This window comes from Belonocnema kinseyi, chromosome 6, assembly GCF_010883055.1.
Source record: "Belonocnema kinseyi isolate 2016_QV_RU_SX_M_011 chromosome 6, B_treatae_v1, whole genome shotgun sequence".
Taxonomy (NCBI): Eukaryota; Metazoa; Arthropoda; class Insecta; order Hymenoptera; family Cynipidae; genus Belonocnema; species Belonocnema kinseyi.
The window spans coordinates 95,081,204-95,095,090 of NC_046662.1; the positions used below are offsets into that span (position 1 = coordinate 95,081,204).

A 13,887-nucleotide genomic window follows, 5' to 3' on the forward strand; every position below is an offset into this window, starting at 1 on the left:
TGAGTACTTCCAAAAAGAACCATTTCAATTAAATGCTAAACCGCAGAAAGCTTCTTATTCAACATCAGTGGAGAAGTTTACATCAAGGTTTAAATATCCTGATTAGTATCGATCAATTGGTGATATACCGACGAAAAGTTTGTTTTTAAAATTCATTTTTAGTTTATATTTTCATTTTGATCAATATTTGGAAGTTCTCGTAAATTTGAAGCGACTTTCGTTTTCTTAGAAGAATAACTCGTTGGCGGAAAGTAATTTTCTGTTTCCTTTCTATTGTTTGCAACAGCGGAGTACAGAGCAAACTATGATTATTGTGATAATTGGAAAATAAATTGTTGGTCCACAAAGTGGAGAGGGGATATATGTTTTGAGCGCGTTGTACACCTTACCACTGTCCTGCGAGCGCGTGGTTGGAATCTCGCAAACATTTCCTGCATATCCTGTTGTACAATGACATCGCACTGCTGCTGCACCGACGTGCCTAAAATAAAAAATAAAAGTGTACTTGAAACAGAGCTGCAATTGTACATATCTCTAAATGGTGCATGCAATTTTGAAATATTTATTCCAAATCAGCAAACTAGATAGTTACATTTATACGTCACCTGGCGCATTCGCTCTCAGTTCGTTTTAAAATATTCAAATATTAAATTCAGATGAAAATAAAATTTGTAGACTAAAGAAAATTTTCTGTGAAGCTAATAACAAAACATATTCAATGTGAGTGCATCAGGGAACAAGTGAAATCCTATTGACAATTAATTTTGAAAACTGGGATATCTCATGCTGTACCAAGAATAATAAAAGATCTAAAATTCACAAAAATGCATTTAATTGCTTAAAGAAAGAATTTCAATAAACTTAGGGATTATATTTTAAAGAAATTTTTTTCAATATGTATGATTATTATTTGTATACACCTTACATCATCGACTTTTTTGACCTCGGTTACTTATTCGTTTAGTAGAGAAAACATAGATAGCCAAAGATTTTACTTCAGGCATTTAAAATAAAATGTTATCACACGTTTTCTATTTTAGACACTTTTGGGGTCCCCGAAGCACGATTTGTACTAGTTCAAGAAAGGCTTTGCTGCTTGACTCGGATTTATAATGATTTATCATTATATTTATTTTTTTATTTATTTATAAGTTATTTTTTATGCTTTGAAACAAAAAATTTTTTTTTTCAAAAATTGCCTACACTGATTCTCTGATACTTCCCTGTTAATTCAATTTTTTTGTACTATTTCACTCTTTTTTTCTGCCAGTAACAAAAAAGCTTTTAAAATAATTTTATTATAAAATAAAAGTTTTGTTTAATTATATTGGTTTTATAATTGATTTGAGAGAGTTTCGGTATCATCATTAATTAAGGGGAATTTTTATTATTCTAGTCTTAACTATATTGAGAAATAGTGGATTGTGTGCCAATGCAAGAAAGACGAAAGTCTGTCACACGAACGAAGCGAGGACGGCATTGACACGAGTCGAGAAACGTATTTTACTTTTCACAACAACCCTGCTGAAATTTTGACTTTTTTTCTTATATGGACCACTGATCAGTTGTGTAGGTCTAGGGACGACAAATCTAAGAAAGGCATGGAAAGACATGCGGCCACAAATTTCAAATACAATTCACGCGTCCAGCAGAACTTTTAGAAAGCATTTCACAAATATTAGTAAATCACTATAAATTTCCCTAAATTACTATTATCTATACAATTTATGGAAGTTTATGGAAACTTCTATCAATTTCTATAAGCATAAATTATCATAATTTAGCCAATGTATGGAAATTGATGGAAAAATAATTTGAATTCATGGAAGTCTATGGAACTGTATCGAAATTGATTAAATTTATGAAAATAGATGTTCATTTACAAAAATGTATGGGAATTTACGTATAACTTCTGACAGAAGTTCTGCTGGACGCATGCGTATTAACTCGGGCTGCGGAAGTAAATGCCTTCATCAATTATACACAAATAGAAAAAGTAAATTATAAAAAAATTGTGCCAATAAAAATTTTTTAAACGTGCCAAAAGAATGTTTTTTTAATCAAATGCTTACTTTTCCAGAATAAGTTAAAAATATGCCGAATCTAAAATTTCTTCAGCTTAAATAGAAGAAACATACTATTGTTTTGCTTGCACGGAAACCCAAAAAACGAACAAAAGATATAGAGGGACGACTCAAAAATCTCAAAAAGTAAAATTCACGATAGCGAAAAATGTTTGAAAAAGAAAATGTTCAAAATTTAAAAATTCCCGAAATCAGAAATTGCTGACAATTTAAAATTCGCGAATTGGATAATTTCCGTCAGTTTATGATATTACCGAATTTGAAAATTCGTTAAATCAAATTACCGTAGTTATAAAATATCTGTAACTATAAAATGACAGAAAAAAAGAAATGTGTAAATGTAAAAACTTCCGAAATTATTAAAATATTAAGTAAATAATAATGAACAAAATAAAATAATTTTATTTGAGAAACGAATTTTTTGTTTTATTCGTAATTTTATTATTTATTAACAAAATAGTTTTTCAAGCATTTAGTGTCGCTACCCGAGTCAAAATATAGCCCCTACTTTGACACTATTCACGCTAATATTTGTAGGGGCTAAGGTTGTAAAGTAGAGGATATTCCCATAGGATTTTTGCCCCTAATTTAGCGCTGTTATGGGCACAAATTTCCAAATCTTCTATTTGGCGCGTTAAAATAGAGGCTTAGTTTTTGTTTCTAATTTAATGCTCCACACTCTACCTTCCTCTACACTGTACAGAATAAAATTATTTGACGAAAAATTAACAAAACGATAGAGAACAGTGCTATAAAATCATAACCGATATTCGCCACAAAAAATTAATCTTTTGTATTGTTATATTATTACTATTGTACTCTAATATTTGTTCACATTTTTAAGCACACAAATATTTACTATTAGACAATGGCTATTCTATTTATAATCGCACGCTATGAAAGGATTTTATTTTCCGCGGGTTCGAACCCTATAAGTTTCGCATTGCTAACGCCTAAAGCCTCTCGGCTGACCTAGCTTGAAGTATATGAAAAAAATCTGAAATATAACCTACAGCTGTGCAAGGCCGTTTGCAAATTTTTGTGACCTATTTTGTAAAAAATATTGCTACGCTTATAATAAAATATGTACTAAGATTTTAGATTTTAGAAATATTACAAATTATTATTGTATATTTTATGTGCTTTAACAAGATTTAAACTAAATACAAAACTATTTTAAGATATTTCAAAAGATTAAAAAAAAATCAATATATATTTTCAGAAATTTAATAGATTTGAAAGGGTTTCCACAAATTTCCGAAAATTTCAAAAGATTTAACAGACTTTCAGGGTGTTGGTAAAATCAGACTTTGATTTTTTTTATAGGTACGGCACTGACTCAATACATATTTTTCCCGAAGGATTTGCGAACGATAGAAAGAAAACTTGTCGAATATCCGGCGTGTTGCGACATCCTCGAATCAATAAAGTGTTAAAAAATCAAAAAATTTGTAGAGGAAATGATTATTTTCACGACAAATATGAATTTTGCCCTTAAAGAATTCAAGAACATTATTTATATTTCAAAATTAATTTAAAATCTTAAAACTCATTTAAATTCTACCGAAATTCCCTAAAAAGTGTAGGGTCTAAAGCTTACATAGAAGCAAAATAGAATGAAAATATCTTTAGGAGTGGTTACGTAGGAGCTAGTGGAGTAAACAGCCGCAAAGTAGGCAGAATACCTCCACTTGGAGCGTTAAAGTAGGGCCTATATTTCGACTCGGGTAATTTTGCCATAGAAGGAACTGGTGAAAAATAATTTAAACTTAAAAATTTGGCTTTTTCGGGCGTTCTTACACTAAAAAAAAAGAGTTGCAATTGTTTAGAATGAAACTGATATACGCGGTACATCCATGTGTTGGATGTGAAATCAGGTTTAGAGTCCACCCTTTGCAAGGGTAATCATTGTTTGAATTTTTACAATTTTCCTTTTCCAATTTACGCCTGAAGTAAAATGTAAAAAAAAAACGTTTGCATTATTTTAACGGTCAGTCCAATATTATGTAATTTTGCGTATACCGAACTCATTTCTTGCTCGTTCGAATTATGGAAATATAAGTAATACTAGCCTCTGCGGTATACTCAAACGTTCAATTTTAACAACAATTCCGTCCATATAGAAATAAATAATATTGTATAAGATAGATATGCTTTTATTTTTCGACCTGCTAGCATTCAAACATTTACTTGCTCACACTTCCTTTTTTTTAATAACTTTTTTAAAACTAACATCCATCCACACATTATCTCTAAGAGTCTAGTTTATATAGCCTTGCCTTCCACGCTTCACCTCGCCTAGCACGCATGCCCCTACTTTCTCGCTTTCCCTCGCATTGCCAAACTCTACCTCCACGACTGGTATCTAATACTTATCTACTATTAAAAATATTTACATTTTCCTTATATCTTATTTCTCTCCTACTTGCAATCTTTCCTCGCCCATTCCTCTTCCTCCTTCCTTCTCTTCTTTTTTATCATACCCAGCACCTTATTTACCTATGCTACTGCCCTTTCGTCCACCCTATCATGAATTAATACCTCCATGCTTACGCTACTCCTTTCCACTTCTTCATACTCCTTCAACCAGGCTGCACCCTTGCATCCCCTTTCATACACAATTTATACATCATCTTCTCCCTAGGAAGGCATAGCCCATAGAGATCATAGTTCCTGTTAAACCCTGACTCTCCTAGTTTCTCCTCACCTGCTACCTTTTCTCTCTTCATGTCGTTTTTCTTAATCATCTCATATACCTTTATTTCTTCCTTGTGCATTATTCTCACTTAATCCATCTGCAATCCATTCGTTCTAAAATACCTTTCCCTTTTGACCTCCGTTTGCCCACCCCCTCTCCTGTTCTTCTAATCCACCAACATTCCCTAAACAGTTACTTCCCCCCTCTTCCGGAAATTTCTCTGCGTATTTAAATGCTCGAATTCCTGTTATAATCCTTAAACTCGTACTTCCCGTCTCCCTCCTCACAATATAATTACGCGTATGCCTTGCCAACTCCCGTATCCACTTTGTATACGTCTCCTGTATTCTATTTCCCTCATCGTCTTTCCCTTCCACTTCCACTAACCTTCCTTATCCCTTCCACCTGTTTGCTCTTTGCTAGCATCCTTCTTCTTTAACATATACCTCACTTACCCTATCGACCAGGCCCCTCTCTACTCCCCTTTCCTCCAACGCCTCACATCACCTCCTTCTATCCACCGAAGGAAATGCGCCTTTAATATCACAAAATAAACACATTAACTCTTGACCCCTGCTTCGCTAATTCTCTATCCATTACGTGCTGCAGAACGTAGAGATTGTCGATAGTGCTCCTACCCACCTTCAACTCCGCCTGCGTGTCCGGAAATATTCCTTTCCCCTAGATATCCTGCCGCAGCCTCTCTGCCAACACAATCGTGTAAACTTTGTACGCCGTATTTATTAATGTAGTCCCTCTGTAATTTTCCTGTCTATCCCTATCTCCTTTCTCACACTGTTGTACTAATCATCCTTTTCTCTACCTTTGTTGGAATCCCATTCTTTCCATAATTTATTTACTACCTCTTTCAGCCTTTTCTTAAACTCTTGTGTACTAAACAGCCACTCTTCCTCCTCTACCCCGTCCAGCACTGCCGCCTTTAATCTTCTTAACTTCATTACTAGTTTTTTCTATATCCTCATTATTCAACTCTTGCATCTCTGCCTCCTTCGTTCTTCCACTTCCGTAATCTTTTCTACTCGTTATCATCTCGCTTATACCCACTTAAGACTTCCTAAACGTATTTATTATCTTTCACAGGCCCTTTCTGTCTTAACAATTCGCAACTTCTTTTCCAGACCTTACTCTTCTTACTGTTCTTTTCAATTATACATCAATCTAATCTAATCTTTTAATCTTTTTACGTTCCTTATTCCACCACTGTCTTGTCTTGCCTTTGTTGTTTTTTCCGAATATTTTCTCTTGCACACACCCTTTCAATTTCTCTTTCAAATCCTGTCATATATCTTTCAATCACTTCCCTCCGAAGCGTATCTTTCCTAACTGCCCCTGATACTTCTCTATTTCTTCCCTTGTCCAGCTCATCCTCTCCCCTAACGACACTTTTTCTTTCACTTTACTTCCGCGACTTACCCCCTTATCCACATCCTTAAATAATGATGGTCTGAATCTTTCCTCCCTCCCGCTGTTAATCTCTTTATCTCATGCCACCTTTGCATATTAATGACTGCATAGTCTATCACCGAAACTCCTTCCTTACTCACACATGTGTATTCTCTCTCTTCAGTGCCTGTTACCATAATATTCGCTTAGCAAGTCTTCCACCCTTTCTTTAATCCTTTCTATCCCATCTTTATTATACACGGTCACAAATTTACACGTCGTCCCTCCTATCTTTACTGCCGTCGTTCGTACGCCCTCCTACTGTTCTTCCACTTCCTGTAGCTTCCACCTGTACCACCTTGGCAGTTATGGCTCTACTCTATCCCATTCCTTTTTCTCTACACACGTATCTACTAGTCCCGCCATATCAAATTCATGGATATACCTTCGGAAATCCTCATCTTTCCTTTTAACACCTACTACGTTACCATGCGGCACTTTCACTACAGCTCCATCCTACTTTACCCCAGGTCAGTTACACCAGCCCCCCCCCACTCTTAGTTTTTGGGTTTTCTATAGCCCACTGAGTTGCGCACCAAATGCGCTCAAATGCGCCACCGACTAAAATTGTTGTGCTACAAAACCGTAGGAGTTATATCAGGTGCTACGCGGGAGGGGGGGGGGCAGCGTAACGCTATACACCCATTTGAAAAATCAAAATTTAAATCACATGATCTTGAGGATCTTCAAATTCTCTCATATGCAAAATAGAGAAAAAAAATTTCGCGACATTGATAACCAAGTTATCAGCGATAGAAATTGGGGAGGGGGTCGTGATTTTTCTAAACTACTAAGATTTTTCTAAATACATCATACCTATCTTTCATAACTTCAAATGCGCTCAAATGCGCCACCACTACAAAATTTTGCGCTAGCCAATTCACAAAGATATCATATTTTGGAGGAGGGGGGGCAGTGTAACGCAGGTGTTAAATCCTCAACCGTGATGTGCAATATAAAGTTGAGGACATGGATTCATTCGTCTTTGAATGCGCCCATATGTGCCATAATTTTTTTTTGAAAATTTTGAAAATTGCCCAAGATATAGAGGTAAAAAAATTATATGAAGTGATGAACAACAAAATTAAAAGCTTGCAATCCGCACTGATGAAGGGAGTTTCCCATAGGGTTTCAAATGCGTTCATATGCGCCATAAAATTTTGTTCGAAAATCTCGAAAATTGCACACGATATGAAGGCAACAAATTTTTACGAATGATGACCAACAAAATAAAAACTTTTCAATCCGCACTGATGAAGTGACTTTCCTATGGGGTTCCAAATGCGCTCATATGCGCCACTTTGAAAATCGACCAAAAACCATAATCAACACCCTCATTAACACTTGTTACGATTCACTGTTCGATGATATCTCCAAATAACTTAAATTGCAGTACAAACAATTTATAATGATCTCTTCGGATGGGATTTAAAATGCGTTCATATGCGCCACTTTGAAAATTGACAAAAAACCATAATCAACCCCCTCATTACAACTTGTTACGATCCTCTATTCGATGTTGTCTCCAAATAACTTAAATTGCAGCATAAAAATTTATAATGATCACTTCGGATAGGATTTCAAATGCGCTCATATGCGTCACTTTCAAAATTGGCAAAAAAATAATCAACCCCCTCACGACCACTAGTTACGATCCACTATTCGATGTTATATCCAAATAACTTAAATAGCAGTATAAAAATTTATAATGATATCTTCGTATAGGATTTCAAATGGCGTTATAAGCGCCACTTTTAAAATTGACCAAAAACCATAATCAACCCCCTCACTACCACATGTTATGATCCACTATTCAATGTTGTCTCCAAATAACTTATATTGCAGTATAAAAATTTATAATTATCTCTTCGTATAGGATTTCAAATGCGCTCATAAGCGCCACTTTGAAAATTGACAAAAAACCATAATCAACCCCCTCATTACAACTTGTGACGATCCACTATTCGATGTTGTCTCCAAATAACTTAAATTGCAGTATAAAAATTTATAATGATATCTTCGTATAGGATTTCAAATGGACATATATGAGCCACTTTCAAAATTGATCAAAAACCATAATCAACCCCCTCATTACCACTTGTTACGATCCGGTATTCGATGATATCTCAATATAACTTGAATTGCAGCATAAAAATTTATAATGATCTCTTCGGATAGGATTTCAAATGCGCTCATATGCGTCACTTTCAAAATTAGCAAAAAACCATAATCAACTCCCTCACTACCACTTGTTACGATTCACTATTCAATGATATCTCCAGATAACTTGAATTGCAGTATAACAATCTATAATGATCTCTTCGTATAGGATTTCAAATGGAGTTATATGCGCCACTTTCAAAATTGACCAAAAACCATAATCAACCTCCTCACTACCACATGTTACGATTCACTATTCAATGATATCTCCAAATAACTTGAATTGCAGTATAAAAATTTATAATAATCTCTTCATATAGGATTTCAAATGGAGTTATATGCGCCACTTTCAAAATTGACCAAAAACCATAATCAACCCCCTCACTACCACTTGTTACGATCCACTATTCAATGTTGTCTCCAAATAACTTCAATTGCAGTATAGAAATTTATAATGATATCTTCGTATAGGATTTCAAATGGAGTTATATGCGCCACTTTGAAAATCGACCAAAAACCATAATCAACACCCTCATTACCACTTGTTACGATTCACTGTTCGATGATATCTCCAAATAACTTATATTGCAGTATAAAAATTTATAATTATCTCTTCGTTTAGGATTTCAAATGCGCTCATAAGCGCCACTTTGAAAATTGACAAAAAACCATAATCAACCCACTCATTACAACTTGTGACGATCCACTATTCGATGTTGTCTCCAAATAACTTAAATTGCAGTATAAAAATTTATAATGATATCTTCGTATAGGATTTCAAATGGACATATATGAGCCACTTTCAAAATTGATCAAAAACCATAATCAACCCCCTCATTACCACTTGTTACGATCCGGTATTCGATGATATCTCAATATAACTTAAATTGCAGCATACAAATTTATAATGATCTCTTCGGATAGGATTTCAAATGCGTTCATATGCGCCACTTTCAAAATTGGCAAAAAACAATAATCAACACCCTCACTACCACTTGTTACGATCCACTATTCGATGTTGTCTCCAAATAACTTCAATTGCAGTATAGAAATTTATAATGATATCTTCGTATAGGATTTCAAATGGACTTATATGAGTCACTTTCAAAATTGACCAAAAACCATAATCAACCCCCTCACTACCACTTGTCACGATCCACTATTCGATGTTGTCTCCAAATAACTTATATTGCAGTATAAAAATTTATAATAATCTCTTCATATAGGATTTCAAATGGAGTTATATGCGCCACGTTGAAAATTGACAAAAAACCATAATCAACCCCCTCATTACAACTTGTTAGGATCCACTATTTGATGTTGTCTCCAAATAACTTATATTGCAGTATAAAAATTTATAATAATCTCTTCGTATAGGATTTCAAGTGCGCTCATATGCGCCACTTACAAAATTGGCAAAAAACAATAATCAACTCCCTCACTACCACTTTTTACGATCCACTATTCGATGTTGTCTCCAAATAACTTAAATTGCAGCATACAAATTTATAATGATCTCTTCGGATAGGATTTCAAATGCGCTCATATGCGTCACTTTCAAAATTGGCAAAAAACCATAATCAACTCCCTCACTACCACTTGTTACGATCCACTATTCGATGTTATATCCAAATAACTTAAATTGCAGTATAAAAATTTGTAATGATATCTTCGTATAGGATTTCAAATGGAGTTATATGCGCCACTTTCAAAATTGACCAAAAACCATAATCAACCCCCTCATTACCACTTGTTACGATCCGCTATCCTATGATATCTCAAAATAAATAATAAAAATGTTTAAAATCATGTACGAGGAGCCCCTTATAAAATTGTATAGTACAATTTAGGTTGTTTGGAGATATCTACGGACGATGGATAGGTAACGATTGGTAATAAGGGGGTTGATTATGGTTTTTTGTCAACTTCGAAAGTGGCGCATACGAGCTAATTTGAAATCATATCTGAAGAGATCATTGTAAATTTTTATGCCACAATTTACGTTATTTGGTAATAAGCACGTTGGTTGTGTTTTTTTTTTCAATTTCGAGAGTGGCGCATATGGGCGGAATTGAAATCCTATGCGAACAGACAATTATGAATTTTTATACTGCAATTTAATATATTCAGAGATAACATTGAATAGTGGATCGTTACAAGTGGTAGTGATGGTGTTGATTATGGTTTTTTGTCAATTTCAAAAGTTGCGTACATAAGCGCATTCGAAATTCTATCCGAAGAGACCATTATACATTGTTATATTGCAATTTAGTTTATTTGGAGATATCATTGGGTAGTGGATCAGTAGCAAGTGTTAATTTGGGGTTTGATTATGGTTTTTTGTTAATTTTGAAAGTGGCGCATATGAGCGCATTTGAAACCCCATAGAAAAGTCACTTCATCAATGCGGATTAAAAACGTTTTATTTTGTTGGTCATCATTCGTAAAGTTTTGTTACCTTCATATCATAGGCGATTTTCAAGATTTTCGAACAAAATTTTATGACGCATATGATTGCATTTAAAGACGAATAAATCGATGTCCTCAACTTTATATTGCACATCATTGTTGAGGATTTAATACATGCGTTATACTGCCTTCCTTCTCCAAAATATGATATCTTTGTTGATTAGCTAGCGTAAAATTTTTTAGGGGTGGCGCATTTGAGCGTATTTAAAGTTATGAAAGACAGGTATGATGAATTTGGAAAAATTTTATTTGTTTAGAAAAATCACGTCAGCCCCCCCCCCCCCAATTTCGATCACTGATAACTGGGTTACCAATTAGGCGCAAAATGTTTTCTCTATGGCGCATATGAGCGTATTTGAAGATCTTCAAGATAATGTGATTTAAATTTGGATTTTTCAAATGGGGGGTATAACGTAACGCGAGCCCCCTGCCTAAAACCTGATATAATTCCAACAGTTTTCTGGCGCCAGAATTTTAATCGGTGGCGCATTTGAGCGCATTTGGGGCGCAATTCAGTGAGCTATAGAAAACCCAAAAATTAAGAGTGGGTTGGGGGGCGGCTGGTGTAACTGACCTCTTTACCCCCACTCCCTGATCCCGCGAAACAAATTTACCTGCACTTCCTTCAACACCTCTTTCTCCTTATCCCATACTCATATTTTCTCATCTACTTTCATTTTTCGATACCCTACCTTGACCGCCTTCCCTTCGCTCCTCTCCCTCCTAACCCTGTCAATCAGTATTCTCTGCACCTCTCTTTTTTTCCTCGTCAAACTGTGATCGATGAAAACCTTCTTATCCTTTATCCTATTTTTATTTCGCATTACCCGAAACTTTTCTTCTTAGCTCTCAAATTCTACAACCGACACTTCGTTTCCTTTCACCCCTTCAGCCTAACCTTTCCTACTTTGCCTTTAACACATCCTATGCTTCGATCCTCTTATCAAAATATTATTTCTCCTACCTGCCTTCTCTTTTCCTTCCATTCTCAACTCCATTGCCCTTATCCTTTCCCGATCCGCCTTTTTCTTTTATCATATTCTCGACCCTTTCCCAAATATACCAAATATACCAAATACCTATCTTCTCGCCCCACCCCCTGTCACCTAATTCCATTTCTGACCTCTCATCCACCTTTTTAAGTCTTCTTTCCATATTTTTCTTCCATACCCTATTCTCCTCTTCCATCCGCTCCATTTTTATTTTCTTTTGCTTTCCTTACTAGCGGGCTTTTCTTCAGACTCTTTGGCTGTCTCTCTTTCTCTTTAAGAGATCCTCCCCCTCACTCATGCTAGACGCTTTTTCTCTCACCTGCTTTCTTCCTTCGTTCTCGCAGTTCCGCTTTTTTCCTCTCCTCGACGCGACGCTCGACACCGTTCCATGTAAAGTTGACCGTCGTGGCGTGTGTAAAATTTCTTCCCCTTCAATTCACTACCCATAATGCCTGTACTCTCGCTGATCACCTACCTTTCCTGCATGTCACTCTTTTCCATCTGTAGCTGGGATCCACTGGAACTGCTCCATGCAGTACCTTCTGCACCCATAGATATCTCTTAAGGCTGCTGTCGGTTACCGCCCCAATTTTTCACTTTATACCACTTTCTTCCACCCCTCATGGCCCTTCCAGACACCCTTTTCTCTCTCTTAACACCCTACAACACTTCGAGAACCACCCTTGCACCCCTTGAAGACCCAAACTCCTGAGCACAAACTCCCCCGATATCCATATATGTAATACTCCTATGTTGCGCACCGCGTGAGAGGCCTCCAGCAAAAAACTAGAGTGCAGACATATATTTCTTGATTGGACGGTAGCATAGATAGTTAGCAATATAGGAATTTTACATATATGCCGATCCCTTTCCAAACCTAACCTCACTTTCTCTACTAAACCAAAATCGACTTCATGACTACGCTGCAAAATTAATTTGTATCTCTCCACTTTACTCCTCACAACCCTACATTCCTCGTAGACATCCACCCTCACAATTTACTCACACCTTTCACACAAATTCCGTAAAATCCTCTCATTGCCTGTCAGCGAACGCGTTCTGACTACTGCCACCAACATGGAAGTGAATATTATATAATAATAATAATGACTATTATTATAAATAAAGTTCATATAGAAATTCAGCTTTAAAATGCTTTAGAACGAGATTTCATTTTTAATTTTTTTTTAAATTGAAGTTTTTTAATTGAAGTTTCATTAAGGAGTTAATGTATTTCCGAATTTCTTCTACTCCGGAAAATCAGTGAAACGTGACAGGAAATTCAGTGACAAGACGCTAATTTCACAGTAAATTTTTATTTTCTGAGGTAGCAAGAAACGTTATACGATAATGGTTCCCAGTGAAATTCCGCTAGTATAAATTTTGAGGAAGTACAGAAAATCTCAAACTCTTGTAAGTTAGTGGAATTCCGCTGAAAATGCAGTGAATGATTTTTGAGGATTTCTCTTGCAGTGAAAATTTACTTGAACTCGGTAAAACAGGGTCATAGAAATTCGAGTCGTTATTGACTGATTCTGTAATTGAAAACGGTACTCAAGTTACAATCACGGGCATTAAATTTTACATTTAAATAAACAATCAATTTAGTTAGTAAATTATAACTTTTTTACCAAATTATGACGAAATTAGTTTTAAATAATACAGAGGCAAGAAAAGTATGATTCTTATGACTTTGATGTAAGAGGCGTTTTCAAAATTGATAATGATCACAATAAGTAAATACATTGAGTTAAGTGTGAATAGGTCGAACCTGATATAACAATTCAAAATTCTCCTACAAACCCTTTACTAAAGTTGGCATTCCTAAAAAACATGTTCTGTGAATGATATTAACATGAAAATAAAAAATAATAATTCTGAATCCTTTTTTTCAAAGCTACATTTAAGGTACAAAAAAATTGCTGCTCTTGCGTCTGGAGACAAATTAAAAAATTGATTTAAAAGTTACTTTATGCACCAAAAAGATCAATTTTAGCTTGAAAAATGTTTGAAAAAATTA

The 13,887-nt window shown here is 35.1% G+C and overlaps 1 protein-coding gene across 1 annotated transcript in view; it reads right to left on the reverse strand.

Moving 5' to 3' along the window:
* Positions 1-270: 270 nt before the first annotated feature.
* Positions 271-13,887, reverse strand: part of LOC117175506 — a 156,879-nt gene continuing 143,262 nt past the window's right edge. Inside the window, exon 4 of the mRNA XM_033365214.1 lies at positions 271-481. Coding sequence (XP_033221105.1) covers positions 271-481 — 211 coding nt within the window. The remainder of the gene's footprint in view (positions 482-13,887) is intronic.